Here is a 15,525-nt window from a genome sequence, read left to right as displayed (position 1 = left end):
TACAAAAATACTTCTATCAACAGTTTCCTAAAGAAATTCAAAGTATTCTTACTATTTATAGCCCTTTTGCCACTTCTAAATTAGACTTTATTTCTCCAGGTACAAATTTGGTTTAGTAGTTGGAAATTTTCCATTAACTTGATAGTTACATCTGTGCTATGCAAATGATGAGGTTCACCTGGTCTATATAGTGAGTTTCAGGTCAGCCAGAACCGCACACTGAGAACTCGTCTCAATGGGAAAAAAAAAAAAAAAAAAAAAAGGGCTGGAGAGATAGCTCAGGGATTAAGAGCACTGGCTGCTCTTCCAGAGGTCCTGGGTTCAATTCCCAGCTTCTACATGGAAGCTCACAACCATCTGTAACTCCAGTTTCAGGGATTCTGATGCCTGCCTCTTCTGACCTCCACTGGTACCAGGCACGCAGATGGTGCAAAGATAGACATTCAGGCAAAATATCCATATATATAAAAATAAATTTTAGAACAACTTTTTGGTTAAATATTTCCACATAACTTGAAGCTATCATCTTTCTTGCTTGTATAAACAGCAACTCAAGAATAACCAAGTCAATCCCTAAAACTATGCAAGCAAAAGTTAAATGGCAAATCATTAAACTTAAAAAAAAAAGCAACCTGGAAAACATCATTTGGGAAACAGAATAAGGCATAATAAAAACTTAAGCCAGGAGGTAGTGACGCTTGCCTTTCATTCTAGCACTTGGGAGTTTGAGACCAGTCTGGTCTACAGAGCGAGTTACAGGACAGCCAGGGCTGTTACATGGGGAAATCCTGTCTTGAAAACCCAAAACCAAAAAACAAAAACAAAAAAACCTTAAAACATCTGATTGATTAAATGCCATCAGAAAATGTGATCAACACATCCCACACTCAGAAGAACAGAGCCTCTAATTATATTAAAAACTCTCGCAGCTTGAGTTAAAGACAGAAAGTCAACATTGTTATTATCACGTCTGATGATATGCAATAAATCACAGCTATTACCAATGAATATTTAAAAAATGTGTCTTTCACATCTACAACTAAAAATATTTTTTTCACAATATTGGTCTGCTTTTGTTTGTTTGTTTGGTTGGTTTTTTTTAAGCTGAGGGGCACAGAGTGCTAGCTCAGTGGTATGCTGCTCGCCTGGGATGTACAGGCTCCTGCACCAGATGGAACCACCAAACACAAGGGTAAGGCCTTCCATAAATTCCAGGTAGAAATTCAGCATGAACAAGGCTCTGAGTCCAATGCCAGTACCAATCCTAATAGCTCTTAAAGAGAAAATGAATACATATTTTGAAACAGAGGATTCCTATCATCATTATTTGAGTCACCCTGTTTTGAGTGTTAAGAACTGAACCCATGGCATTATGCATGCTAGGTCAGTTTTTCTACCATTCAGCCACACCCTAATTGTAAGCCATAATATGAAAGATAAAGAGTCATATTGGACTGACTAGGGGAGATAACCAAATAAATTCCACCCAGCATTTCAAGTCTTCATAATTTTACATAAGAACAGTGTTTATATATATGTATACATACATATAGTACACAGCATTCTTCCTACAAATACCCCAATCCTGCAGTGTTTTAAATGCTCATTTTTAAATATGTGGAGCATAAAGAACCAGGAAAACATCTTAAATAAATAATCAGTCCAGGCATGGTGGTACATGCCTTTAATCTTAGCACTCAGGAGGCCAATGCAGGTGGAACTCTGTGAGTTCAAGGTCAGCAGGGTCTACATAGAGAGCTCCTGGACAGCCAAGACAGCACAGTGAAAGCCTGTCTCCAAAACAAAGCAAACCCCTACAAACTCAAGGTGAAGATAACCTTGAAATTACATGTTTGTAAGTATACATACAAATGTACTGATCTATTTGCCATGCAGTCAGTAGATCACAGTGCATTAAACATGATACTGCTATTATTAAAAACATCAAGATTTTTTGTTCCTGATACCCATTTAAGATTACTGATCTGGCTTAAAATTCTGAATATTAGTAAGGCTTGATCATTAATGTATTACTCTGCTACTTATACTGTCTACATTTTGTCTTCTTAGGTTTAATCTAGAATTTCTCATTCCTTCTCCCACACAGGGAAGGCTCTCTCACATACAGGCTTTATTGACTAGGAACATCTACATGGACAGGAAGATGGAGAAAAGTACCAAGGCATCAGCGACCGCTTCCTCCACGTCGGAGCCTGTGTTCAGGACTCGCATGGCACTGACAGAGGATGACAATCGGCTTGACTGGCTGATCCCATATCCTGGACCTAATTCACCAGACAAAGAAGGAAAACAGCTATCAGACAGTCACAAATGTAATAATGCAAGGGGTTGTGGGTGGGATTTAACTCTTAATAAGGGGAAAGGAAAAAAAAACCAATGGGACAAAGCATTTTAAAAGCAATATTGTATTTTTCTGGGCACAATGAGGTTTTGGTCAAGTGAAAGGGAAAAAGCAATCAAAATTATTGACAAATTAGAAACAAATTTAAAGAACCACTGTTTACTTGGTAGAACAGGGAGACCATGGCTCTGCCAGTACAGGCAAGGCTCCCCAAATGAAGCAAACCATAAAGTAACCCAGAGCTACGAAGTCACACCAGCAACTCACCACAAGAAAGGCTCCAATTATAATCTCTCCTTCAGAATAACTGATTTTATTCTTTAGCTAAAACAGACTGTTGGATAACCATTAAGTGACTACTATGTGCCCAATGGTCTGACATGTATAGACAAACAAGAGATGAATTCTCACCTGCCCACCAACTGTTTTGCATACCTCTGTTTACAATTAAAACACTTCATCCACCATTTTGGTTTTTTTTTTTTAACACACATATATAAAGATGAAGTACATAACTGAGAACATAAAACAATTCTATATTTAAAAATGACACGTTATACCAAAAAAAAAGGGGGAAAGAAAAGAAAAAACCAACCAACCAACCAACCAACAAAAAGCAATGCCCATCTGCCAGTTAGAAAATGCTAAGGTTGCTAAAGGGAGGATAGTTACTTGGGGGAAGAAAACCAAGTGATTTATTCTCTAATAAATTAAACTTAAATAACACAAATTAACTTTAAAATGAATATTATGTGATAAAAAACGGAAAAGGACAAATCTGAGATGAATGCAGAGATGACAGTGAAAATGTACTCATCCTTCACCTGAGGCCCCATACACATCGGGGGCGTAGAGGGCACCAGTGGATCTGGAATGGTGTCTGGAGGCTGGAATAACAGGACCATACAAACCTCATCTATCACCACAGAAACAAGGAATAGTGGCAGCACTACTGTCGGCAAGGAGAGTTAGTTAACAGTGGTGTTACTCTTTATAGTTAACGATCAGAGTATCGCCACATATGGCAAATGAACATTAACTAGTATTGCAAGATCAACCCTGACACACATACAAATTGTACCTAAGTGGACAGACACAGGCCTGTAGAAGACAAAAAAAGGCAAGTATTCAAATGGAGGGAAATGTCAAAAGTACAAGCATGAAAACAAAACAAAAAACAAACACTTGTAGTAAAAAAAAAAACCACTATGGCAACTAATAATATCTTATCTCCTTTACTCTCGAATACTCAGTGAGAGTTAGTATTTCAATTTTATAGGTCTGAATTTTTGTGCCTTTCCATTCCTATGTTGAAATCCTGACCCCAAATATTAAAAGGTAAGTGGTGTCTCTAAAAGACAATCTGGTCATGAGAGCAAGGTACTCATAAAGGAGACTCCAGAGAACTAAGCAGTTCCTTCTACAGAGGACATCACCACAAGATCCATGAGCCAGAAGGGCCCTCAGCAGACAATGGATGGTACCTTCATCTTGGACATCCCAGCCTCCAGAACTGTGAGAATAAACCCTGGTCACTTCAAAGTACTGAGTCTAGAGCATGTTATAGCAGGCTGGACAGACTAAGACAGATGGGGAATTAGAGCACAGAGGCTGATTTATGTGATGAAAACCACACCTGAAAGTGCTATAACTCAGGATCTGTATTCTTTCAAGACCTTTGTTTTCAGAAAGTACACAGAAAACGTTCAGATTATTCAAAAATCATTGACTTCACTTACGTTAATGTGCATTTTATTCATAATAGTCCATAGACTATTACATCTGCATTTGGTAATGGACTATTGAAAAATGGAAGCTTTTGAGCATCAAAAAAAGCATCAATAACCTAATAAAACCCCTTAAAAATCTGTAACCAATCCCCCAAAATACCACTTATAACCTAAACTTATCACACTTTGGCATTTTAGACTTCTGTTCAGATTTTGACAGTACATGAAGCTGATTCTTGTCTTACATCCTGAAATAAACAACCACATAAATATATTTCAATGTTTAATGAAATACATAGCTTTCATTTTAAATTCATGCTCCTCAGCTGCATTAGTGAGAGCTGCTAACTATTTTTTGTAACAGGAATCACTTTTGCCTTTCCTACAGGATGGGCTTCATAAAACAGTAAATTCATCAAAAAGACTGAAGGAAAGAAGGATTAGACAGAGAATAGTGCACAAACAGCTACTAAGTACTGAAGGCCAGTACTAACAAGCCAGTAGATAACCCTACTACCCAGCTTTAATATTATGTAAGGGAATAGTCTAATATGGTGAAGAATTGAGTCATGATATGGAAATGCCTCGTGGCTGAAAATCTGAAAACTTTTCAGGAGTCAACAGTCCTTTGGTCTCAGACAGTAAGTCGGCAGTTTCACACCTGTGGCTACAAGACAGATAAGTAAGGCATCACACCCATGGTTACAGTTTACCTAAGTAAGAGGTGTCATGTGGGTGGGGCTACAATATACAGAAGAGGTATCATGTCCATGGTTATAATACAGAACACTCTTCTTAATTCTTGGTTCCTGAAATAAATGGAATCGGAAGGGGTAAGTTCCAAAGAGGTGGAACTTTGCTCAGCTATGATTTCTTGTATTTTCAAAGCTTCACACTGGCCTTGTGCTACCGGTACCATGAGATAAGTTATAGAATCTATGTGTTGAGTATAACTATTCAAAGTCACAGAGGACAAAAAGATTCCATCAAGTCAGCATGTGTAGGAAGGACTACAGGGTACAGAAAATGGGAATGGCGAGAATGGCCTAACCTTTGGGTTGCTACCCCTGTGAAACAAACAGGATAATCAGCCTCCTGAATGCAGGGATTCAGCATATGCCACCACATGGGGTGCTGTGCACTACTTTTATGTAAATAAAGAGATTACAGAAGCATTCCTGAAAACTGACCTAGAGACTGAAAAAATCTTTTAGCATCTTTATCCTAAATAGAAAGTTTATTGAGAATCAGGAAATAGTTGCCTGTAATAATAAATCTAAGTAACTTGTCAAATGGAAGCTTTTAAATTAATCTAGAATATTAATGGCCTAGCTAGGTATGGTGGCATAATCCTGTAACCCCAGGACTCAGAAAGTTAAGGTAGGAGGATCAGGCATTCAAAGCAAGCCTTAGCCACATAGCTAGCTTAAGGCCAGCCTGAGCTATATAAGTTGGTCACACACACACACACACACACACACACACCCTTAGAAAAGTGCTTTTTAGAGTAGAGGATATAGCTCAGTGGCAGAACTCTTATCTAGAATGTGGAAGGTCCGACATTCAATTCCCAGCACCACACATTTCTTTAAAAAACTGGATTATTAATCATAGTTATAGTTTTTGTTGTTGTTCTTGTTTTTGAAAGAGTATTTTGCTATGTTGCAGGCTGACCTCAAACTTCCAATGCCTAGCCTCCCGGACTGCTGGGATTTCAGGTGTGTGTCACTGTGCCCAACTAACCATGCTGGTCATTTTGTCTTCTCTCTCTCTCTCTGGCTTCCTGATATTTTATTTAATATTCCACGTACAGATGTTTGCCTGCATCTATGCCTGTGTACCTGGTACCCTTGCTGGACAGAAGGTGGTGCTGGACCCCAGGAACTAGAGTTACAGACAGTAATAGTCATCAGGAAGGGTCTAGGAGCTGAACCTGGGTCCTCTGGAGGAACAGCCAGTACCCTAACCTCTGACCATCTCTCGAGCTCCATGCTTACCTTTTTTTTTTTTTAAAAAAAAACTGAAGTACTTGGTTATACATTTTCTGCAATCTTAAATTATTGTGCAAGCTTAAGATGTACAGAAACACATTTGGTTTCTTCCCGACACATTTCCTTTCAGTACACTATTAACATTATATAAATGCATATATCATTCAAGTCTGAGCACCCTGACACCGAAGTGTAGTGAACTGCTTTTAGGGTAAGCTGAGGGAGGAAAAGAACAGTCATAGCATGGTGATGGAAGGGAAGTGGCCATGGTAACTGAATACTTGCTGTGGGCCCAGTATTGCCTTTCAAGTATTTTGTTGTTGTATACAAACTTCCAAACGTTCCTAATTCTTACATACACTATTACTCTTAAATGTACAGAAAAGGAGATCCACGCATGAAAAGGTAGAGAGAAAAAATTCAAACATCCTCAAAGCAAAATATTCTGCTTCTCCAGTTATCCTGGAAATATTAAGGCCTTAAAAATCATTTAATACTTTTATAATGGTGGCAAATACAGTATTACAATCAAAGATACAAGACATTGTATAATCAGAAATAAGTTTCATTTCAGTGACACAACATTAGCTACATGGTAATTAAAATATAAGACACTAGCCGGGCGGTGGTGGCGCACGCCTTTAATCCCAGCACTCGGGAGGCAGAGCCAGGCGGATCTCTGTGAGTTCGAGGCCAGTCTGGTCTCCAAAGCGAGTTCCAGGAAAGGCGCAAAGCTACACAGAGAAACCCTGTCTCGAAAAACCAAAAAAAAAAAAAAAATATATATAAGACACTATAAAATGTCAATCCTTCCCTATGATGAGAAGTTCATGTTATTTTGTGGCTGTCTTTCTAGAAGACTATATTAAATGACCTAAGTTGAAGTCACTTTTTCTGTTAAAAAGGTATAAAATTTATTTAATCAAACTAGTCCGTACTTCACTTGAAAGTAAATTAATATTTAAAACATGTTCTAATTCTCTAGGTTTTGAATTCAAACTTCCTTTTCTCGTCTTCTTAAAGAGAAGTATGTAAGCCAGGTTGGTTTCATTTATGATCTTGACTCAACCTTCCTAGTACAGAAATTAAGTTTGATATTCTGAGTTTCTATCTAGGTAACACTGACTTGATTGTGACAGGAATCCATTTATGATTGACTTGCTCATTTAAGGTAAGTTACAAAGGCTAGCCACATGACTCAATGTATTCAATCCTTGGACTCTCTCCTCAGAATGACCAAGATAGCACTGGTGAAGAACACCGAATTCCAGGAACACGGAGGTTTCCCGAAGTTGACAGCCCATTCCCTGGGAAAGCAGTGTGCCTCCCACCTGCTCAGACACTTACCAAGAGGTTGGAAAGAGCGGACTGGGCTCGTGTCCCTGCTGCTCTCTCGACTGGCTTCCCGGCTACAGCCTTGACTCACACTGGGTCGAGGAATACGACTGCTCCGGGCTGACACGCAGCAGCAGCAAGAGGAAACAGAAGGCAGAAGTTAGGCTTTCCAAACATAGTTTCAGTTTTTCAAGAACTGATTAATAACAAGTTGGTTTTGGGACTGAAAATAAATTACTTGTTTATTCTTTTCTCTTTTGAGACCAAGTGTCTAGACCCATGAAGCAGACAAGTCTCAAACTCACAATGTAGCTTTCAATTCATATCTTTTTTGACCCCTTATAAATAAAAACTCGAAATACAAATACAGGGAAAAAAAGTGCCAGAAAAATCTGAGTACTGACTGAAGGTATAATATAGAATCTAGACTGGGCAGTGGTGACGCACCTCTTTAATCCCAGTACTAAGGAGGCAGAGTTAGGTGGATCTATGAGCTCGAGGCCAGCCTGGTCTACAGAGTGAGTTCCAGGACAGCCAGAGCTACACAGGGAAACTCTGTCTGGAAAAACCAGAAAGAAAAAAAAAAAAAAGTAAGAATAAGAAGAATCTAAAGTAATGTCTGGAAAACAAAAGGAAGCTAGTTAGTGAGGATGAAATCCCAGAAGCCCTTGGTGTTACAAATCTGAAGATTTCCTGAAGGAAGTCCCCAGCTCTTAACTAAATAAAGACATTCTTATGCAGTGACAAAAACCTGGACTCCTAAACATAATTTCTGAGGAATTTATTTGAGAAAGTGTATGAGGCAAAGCAAAAGAGTAAATCAAGAAAAATGAGGAGATCTAAGGATGAGTTCCCGCAATCTGGGAAAGCAGTGAAAGGGGACTCCCCGAGGGCCAGGCCACTACCCACACAAAGGAAGGAGCAACTCTAGGGCAAGAAGTTCCACCCATCATGAGTCTTACTGAGAGGACAATGTCAGTAAGGATATGAGAAGAAAATATGGCTCTTTTATAAAAGCTTGAAAAAAAAACACAAAAAGTCAGAAATTGTTGGGAAAACACCTAGGAAGGCCTCACTGTAGACCAAAGCAGCCAGATGTTCCTTCCCACACTCTGCAATACACAGCACTCAGTGTCCTCTAAGAAGAGGTGGGTCACGGCAGACTATGTCCTGGTAGCAAACTTTACTCACAACAAAATAAATACTTTTCATAATATTTTTGTCTTTAAAATAATTTGTAAGAGACAGAGTCTTGCTATGTAGCCCTGGCTGACTTAAAATTCACTATACTTCTGCCTCTGCCCCAAGCTTAGTCACTATGCCCAACAGTTCACAACCTAAAAAAAAGTACTTAGCCAGCTGTGTTGTCACACGCCTGTAATCCCAGCACTTGGGAAGCAGAGGCAGGTGGATCTCTGTGAGCTGGAGGCCAGCCTGGTCTACAGAGCGAGTTCCAAGATAGCCAGGGCTACAGAGTGAAACCATGGTTCAACAATGAAACAAACAGCAAAAAATAAAGTTATTTATGTGTGCATGTTTGTGAGTGTTAAGTGTGTGCCACGTGTGAGTCCCTACAGAGGCCAGGAGATGGCGCCAGAATCCTTGGAACTGGAGTTACAGGTGGTTGTGAACAGCCCAACATGGATGGTGGGAACCAAACTCAGGTCCTATGAAAGAGCAGCAAGTGCTTTTACCCACTGAGCCAAGTTTCAACTTTAAAGTCATCTTATGAAGCAAATGCATAGCGTTGAATATTACAAAAGTCATCAAGATGGCTCAGGCACTCCTGTCAATCTCTCTTAGTTTGATCCCAGAACTGGTAGAGATAGAGAACGACTCCTACAAGTTGCCCTCCGACCTCCACATGTGCCTGTGTGAGTGCCCGTGTGCACACACGTCAAGATTCAATTCATACCCTACATTTCCGCAACCTCCACGTTAATTCTCCTTGAACTTTCAAGGGAGCCCAAGGTGGCAGCTCGCACCCAGTCTTACCCACTGAAAGCCTAGAGGGGCTGGCCTCTCGGCTGCAGCCCTGGCTCCTTGGTATCTTGCTTCTCTTCTGTGCTGAAGCTGAACTGACCAGGACTCGTTGAGCACCAGAGCTCACAGTAGAGAGGGCTGTTGTGGTTAGAACTCTTCCTGGAGACCCAGAACGGCTGCCAGCTAAACAGGAAACACATATAAAAATATGCAAACATTGATGCCATGGGAACTCGCAAAAAGACCAGAAAACTGTGGTAGTATGTCAGGTTCTAAGAGCAAAGAAATGAACTGAGGAAGATTTATGAACAAATGTAACCTGCTGGGGAAAATGTACTCCGTATACCAGCACTGAAGAATAAACTACTCAAGCTTATGTTTGATAATGGCAACATTACTGGGATTTAAAAAAAATATTTCTTTGTATTTTATGTGTATTAGTGTTTTGCCTGCATGTATATCTGTGTAAGGATGTCAGATCTTGGAGTTATAGACAATTGTGAGCTGCCATGTGGGTGCTGGGAATTGAACCCAGGTCCTCTGGAAAAGCAGTCAGTGTGCTCTTAGCCACTGAACTATCTATCTAGCCCCAGTACTGGGATTTTTGGGACCAACAGTAAAAAGATTCCCAGAGCGATCCCATATTTGACACTGTGTTTGATATGGTTAAGATGCTCTGTGGAAAGCATTACTTAAAAGGATGTAAACTCTATTACGACTACTACTTAAAAGGATGTAAATTCTACTACTACTATTATTTGTGCTGTGTACATAACAATGACAACTTGCTTTTTCTTAAAATAATTTGCCTTATGAAATATCTCTGGGCATGGTCAGGTGGTGCTATTCATATTTTTAAATTTTACAAAATTAAAAACTGTGCTGTTTTCCAATCTGGTCAGAGAGGTTCTTTTTGCAGCGGGCAGTGATTAATGCAGAGACTCCTAACTGTCCAAAGAGCTTAGAATAAGCAACCATTGAGTGCTCAGCTCTAAATGGGATTTCTCTATTAAGCTCCCCGACATATAAGGTTCAGAAAACATTGCAGAAGGCATTAGAGAAAGAAGGTAAGGGGTGAGGGAAGCAGTGCTGTGAAATGTAGTTTGGGGACATGACATAACTACTATATTCACTAACTCACAGCAGCCTAGGTGCCCTGCACTTGATCCATCCAGTTAATAGGCCAGCATCGATGGAGGAAGGGCTCAGGAGGCCCCACCCATACCTGAAGAGCTTTCGGCAGTTGATGGCTACTGGGGAAGGGAGAGTCAATTTTCTTTTCCCATGGTGTGGACCCTAGTAGGTCACCTCCTCACACACACATGCTGGTAGCATTAATAGGACTCAGCCGGTTATTTATTTATGTTTTTTTAAAAGGACATGAAGGTGGAAGGGGAAGATAGAGGGACTGGGAATAAAGGTAAGGGAAACTGTATGACCATGATACATAGTATACAAAGTATGACATTATCAAAGAACACATAAAAGCACTAAATTTAAATTAAATGTTGACAAAACTGGGCCAGCTGGGAAAGAAAATTTTGTTTTTTGCTATTTGAAGGCATAGAGCCCTTGCTTGGCCACATTCTAGGACACTCAAGTACTAAGGGTAGACCAGAACTCCCAGGGAAATGCCAAAGAAGTCAGAGATGTAGTCAGGGAGATAAAGAGGGAGAGCCAGAAAAACTCCCAGAGATCTGGGTATGGAGTAAGCAGCGTTAAGAGATGCATTTTAGAGAGGGCATTTTTGACTACTTTAGGTTGGTCTAGAATTTGAAGTGATCCTCCTGCTTTTACCCCCTAAGTGCTAGGATTGTAGGGATGTACAACCATTCTCGGGAAGAAACCCACTTTTAAACTAGAAACACACGGGCTACCTTTTTTAAGGGGGATGACTTGGTTGACTGAAGTGTTTTTATGTGTACATTGAATAAAAAAATGGATCAGACAGCTCAAAGATACAATCTAACTGAATGGTAATAGTATAGAAAAGTTAAACTTGCATTTAAACAAATCTTCAGGGGAAACGTTTTCTCTTTGCTACCCACATTTACTACACTGTAAGTCACTGCTCATACTGCACAATCTTACTCAATTGTGTCTCATTTCCAACCAGCAGATTAAAGAGTCAAATGCCAATGGGAATGAGCACTGGCTGTCAAAAGGGCACTGTGTACAAGGCAGGCATTTCAGGACTGTCTCATCCTCCTTACAGAGGGTGCCATTTTAAATTATAGCAAGCTGTCTTAAAGTAACTTGAACGAGTTCTTGGGAACTTTCAAAAACAAAAGCTTTAAAAGCTCCTGACTGCGCTACTCTATGCAGGCTAACAAATAACGAGCAAACTGGAAGTGGTCTGCTGTGATCCTTATTGTTATGTTTTCTGGGCATGGTTTACTTAGTCCAATTCATATTCTTGGTTAGTTCTTAAATGTCATTAGCACACACATACAAAAAATATATTCCACTGGGGATAGCAATATTATAAAATGAAAAAGCAGTGCTTCTTGTGACAATAAAAATTTACTTATTGAGTAGAAGGTTTCTAAATTATAGGGAAATTATTCATCTACTTTAAAATGATCGTTCACTCAAAAGTTTCATGATGTTGCAGGTGAAGAATCTTCAAATCTGGTTTCTTTCTCCTTTGAAGGATATCTGAGGCATCTGTTTTCTCCATGCAATATCTAAACTAGACATACACACAAAAATACCCAAACACCCAACATGCCACAAACTCACAATGCAAGCGAGGCCAATGGAAGTTATGAGAAAACTCGCAATGATATAGAAACTATAATGAACTGAGCACATACAGTATGAATTCTGTTAAAACCAGTAATACATTTGTGTGGGTGGAGGTACTGTTAGGAAAGACTAGAGAACTCCATGAAATGTGGGTCTATTCAGCAGACATAAACGTGCAGTTTAGAAGCATATTACTTTGCATTCACTGAATTGATTAAAAGTGTGCAAGTTCAATCTCTAGATACTTAAACACACGCATGCCCTCTCCTTAAGGAATGAAGTTAGCAATACTCATTTCATGTAAGCATATCCTCTCTTCTCCCGGAAGACTAGGATATTTCCATCACCTATAACTGGGAATCATTTATACCTAAAATTAAATACTGAGGCTCTTTCTCTAGCAGAGTCACCAGAATTGAAGAAAAGGGCATGCTCACCCTAGAGAAGAGTATGGAACAGAAATGTCCCAGAAGCAAAACTTGAAGTTAGATAACTATTTTTTTCATGTTGCCGAATTTAAAAATGTTACTATGGGTCCCTCTCTTCTCAATATTTATATCTGTAAAGTCAACTTGGATAATTTAAATTTTTTAGGGCCTTCACGATATTAGAAAGACAGGCCAAAGAGAACTCACGAGCAGTTTTGGCTGCAGTACAGTCACAGAGTGGTGGAATATTATCGAATATGAATTTCTGCTGAATAGACCTCATTCTTGTGAATGAGAACAGGTGAGCAAACAACAGGTGCGCACATCAAGTCTATAGAGTCTTACCACCAATGGTATTAGCAGATTGTGATCCTGAACAAGTGTAAAGGCAGAATTAGGGTAAGGGTTATAATCCACCAAGAGGGGAGGAGCAGTTTTAAAATGGATGGCAGATGGAAATAACAAAGCTTTAGTCAGTTCTCAAGGAAAAAAAAAAAAAAAACCTAACACAAAGAAAGAGCAAACTTTAAAAAAATTCCATAGCACAAACGTCTGTCACAAAAGCAGCACACTTAACAGTTTTTACAGCTGACACTCATGTACAAAGCAGATGAAATGAAAGTGCAAAGTTAATGCACATTCTTCAGCTTGTCCATTATGGGAAGTCCCAAATCTAAGTCGTTAAATGTTTACAATTTTGTTATTTAAACATTTAATTGAAAATTAGATATAGGAAAAAAATAACACATCTTATAGCTGAAGAAAAAAGGAGATGAAAAGCTACGAATTTAATTTTTCTTATGATTCACAGAAAAGCAAGAGGTGGGTGGAAGGGAGAAGGCTACTGACAGGCTGTACATCATCTGTACACTACCAGTCACCACCAGAGTGAGGACACAGTTCTTCTTAAAGTAAATCTACAAGTCTCTCCATTAGGTCTGCTTTCATTTATTCTGGTGAACCTCAACACACCTGCTTTGATCCAAAAGATTCTCTCTCTCTCTCTCTTTCTTTTTTTCCCACTAGATGAGAATACAAAACCATGCAACCCCTCATGAATCACTACAACGAAGTGAAGATGGAGGTCACAGTAATACTCCTATACAAATAGGTTGTGAAGAAACTTGCATACAAATCACACATCTTTTTAATAAAGAATCTGAAAGGGACACATACTCATTCAAGTTAATAAACAAGCAAACAAATAAAATCTTTCTAATGTGATCTTAGACTTGCCTGATTTTATAGTGGGAAAATCTTTGGATCTTAAAGTCCTATGAGGTTCAACAAGTCAAATGTAAAATAATTCTATTTTTCATAAGTGATCTGAAGTTGCAACGATTGAAAAAGAGGGCCCCAACAAAGGCAAAGAAGTCAGAAAATTATCTCACAATTAAGTTTTATCCTTAAACCCTAGGCCTGGACAATTTGTGATTCTCTTTAAGTTTTAAACATTCTAACTTCGGTGCTTATGTCTGTTTCATGAGGGCAGTAAGAATGTCAGGTATAGAAATATGTAACAGCAACATGAGTTTCAGTTTATTATGAATAATAACAAAGACTATCTTTTTTTTAAAGGCTAATTTATTTATTTATTTGATGTGTGCTGGTGTTTTACCTATATAGACTCTGTGTAAGGGTATCGGATCCCCTAGAACTGGAGTTACAGACAGTTGTGAGCTGTCTTGCGGGTGCTGGGAATTGAACCCAGGTCCTCTGGAAGAGCAGCCAGTGCTCTTGCTGAACTGTCTCTCCAGCTTAACAAGGACACTCTTATCAGGTAATAGTCATGGCAGTTACTCTCAAGATGATACTGTTTTAACTGCATTAAATATACTCTCTCATTTGATGCTCATGACAGTCTCATGGGGTAGATGCTATTATCTTCCTCCTTTTATGGGTAGGTACAGAGGAATAAAGTAACTTTAACCTAGAAGAGTCAGGACTCCACCTTGGGCATTATAGTTCCAAAGTCTTCAAACTTTACAATAACACAGACCCAATCAGTGATCAGATTCAATAGTCTGTGGTAGTATGTGAGACCCTGCATTTCTAACTAGCTCCCAGGCTGTACTGATGTTGGTCTGGGCAGTACTCAAGGAGAAGGGAGGCTACATTGCTAATTAATGTACTCTAAGAATCACTCCAAAAGCTCACAGACTCACAGGAGAATGTGGCATTATCATCTACTTTTGATCTGTCCTATGACACATAGGACCATGTGTCATTCTGGCTGTCTATAAGTAGTCTTCATTTGGAAAACAAATTCTACCAAATCTTTCCACTTAGTTTAGGACTCCTGTGGAAAGCTCCTGATGCTAGTCTGCTGGATATCCTCATGCTGGAAAGAGGGTGTTGTGAGACATGTACTCAAGGGCCCTAGTGTCTCTCCGAGCCTTATTCTCTACCCCAACCCTCACCCCTGATCCCAAGATCCAGAAACCAGGCTAATAAAACAAACGGGACATCTACAACCTGACAATCATCTTTAAACCCATTATTTTCAAAGATAATTAATTAGGTTATACAGAAGAACCCTAATCATGACTTCTTCAGAAAAACTATCTGATTTTTGAGAGAGTGCTGAGGACAATCTCTTAGTCAAGAGGGAATGGAAGAAATTATTTCCAGTTAAACGTGCCATTATATATGGGTTACTTGTTTGAAAATACAGAAACAGATGATTCATTTTACCTAGTCCTAAAATTGTGCTTTTTAATTGTTCTTTCAAGGAACTCAGTGACCAATGAAACAGTAAGAACACAAACCTCAAACTTCACATGAAATTTACTAGAATTGGTTATTTCAGCCTATTTTTTTCTCTCACTGTAAGTCAGTATATACTTGCCTAAAACACTGACCAAAATTTAAGATGATCTAACAAATTTTGGGGAGAGTAAGAAGACACTACTTATCTCTCTTTGCATAGTGTCTGCCAGATAGAAACA

General features: G+C 39.1%; 1 protein-coding gene across 42 annotated transcripts in view; it reads right to left on the bottom strand.

The window, feature by feature from the left end:
• The window catches only part of Clasp2 (cytoplasmic linker associated protein 2), a 190,388-nt gene that overhangs the window by 54,224 nt on the left and 120,639 nt on the right, over positions 1-15,525 (bottom strand). For 13 of the 42 annotated variants that reach the window (XM_052722718.1, XM_052722710.1, XM_052722740.1 and 10 more), the window contains 5 exons: positions 12,923-12,949; positions 9,414-9,584; positions 7,431-7,538; positions 3,187-3,249; positions 2,179-2,285 (listed from right to left, as the gene is read on the bottom strand). In XM_052722718.1, coding sequence (XP_052578678.1) covers positions 2,179-2,285; positions 3,187-3,249; positions 7,431-7,538; positions 9,414-9,584; positions 12,923-12,949 — 476 coding nt within the window. The remainder of the gene's footprint in view (positions 1-2,178; positions 2,286-3,186; positions 3,250-7,430; positions 7,539-9,413; positions 9,585-12,922; positions 12,950-15,525) is intronic. The other 29 variants (XM_052722729.1, XM_052722799.1, XM_052722773.1 and 26 more) reach the window with 3 other exon arrangements.

Source organism: Peromyscus californicus, unplaced genomic scaffold (genome assembly GCF_007827085.1).
Source record: "Peromyscus californicus insignis strain IS unplaced genomic scaffold, ASM782708v3 Scaffold_11__1_contigs__length_118956290, whole genome shotgun sequence".
Lineage (NCBI taxonomy): Eukaryota > Metazoa > Chordata > Mammalia > Rodentia > Cricetidae > Peromyscus > Peromyscus californicus.
The sequence above is the reverse complement of the archived record's forward strand: the minus strand, read 5'-3'. Positions and strand labels throughout refer to the sequence as shown.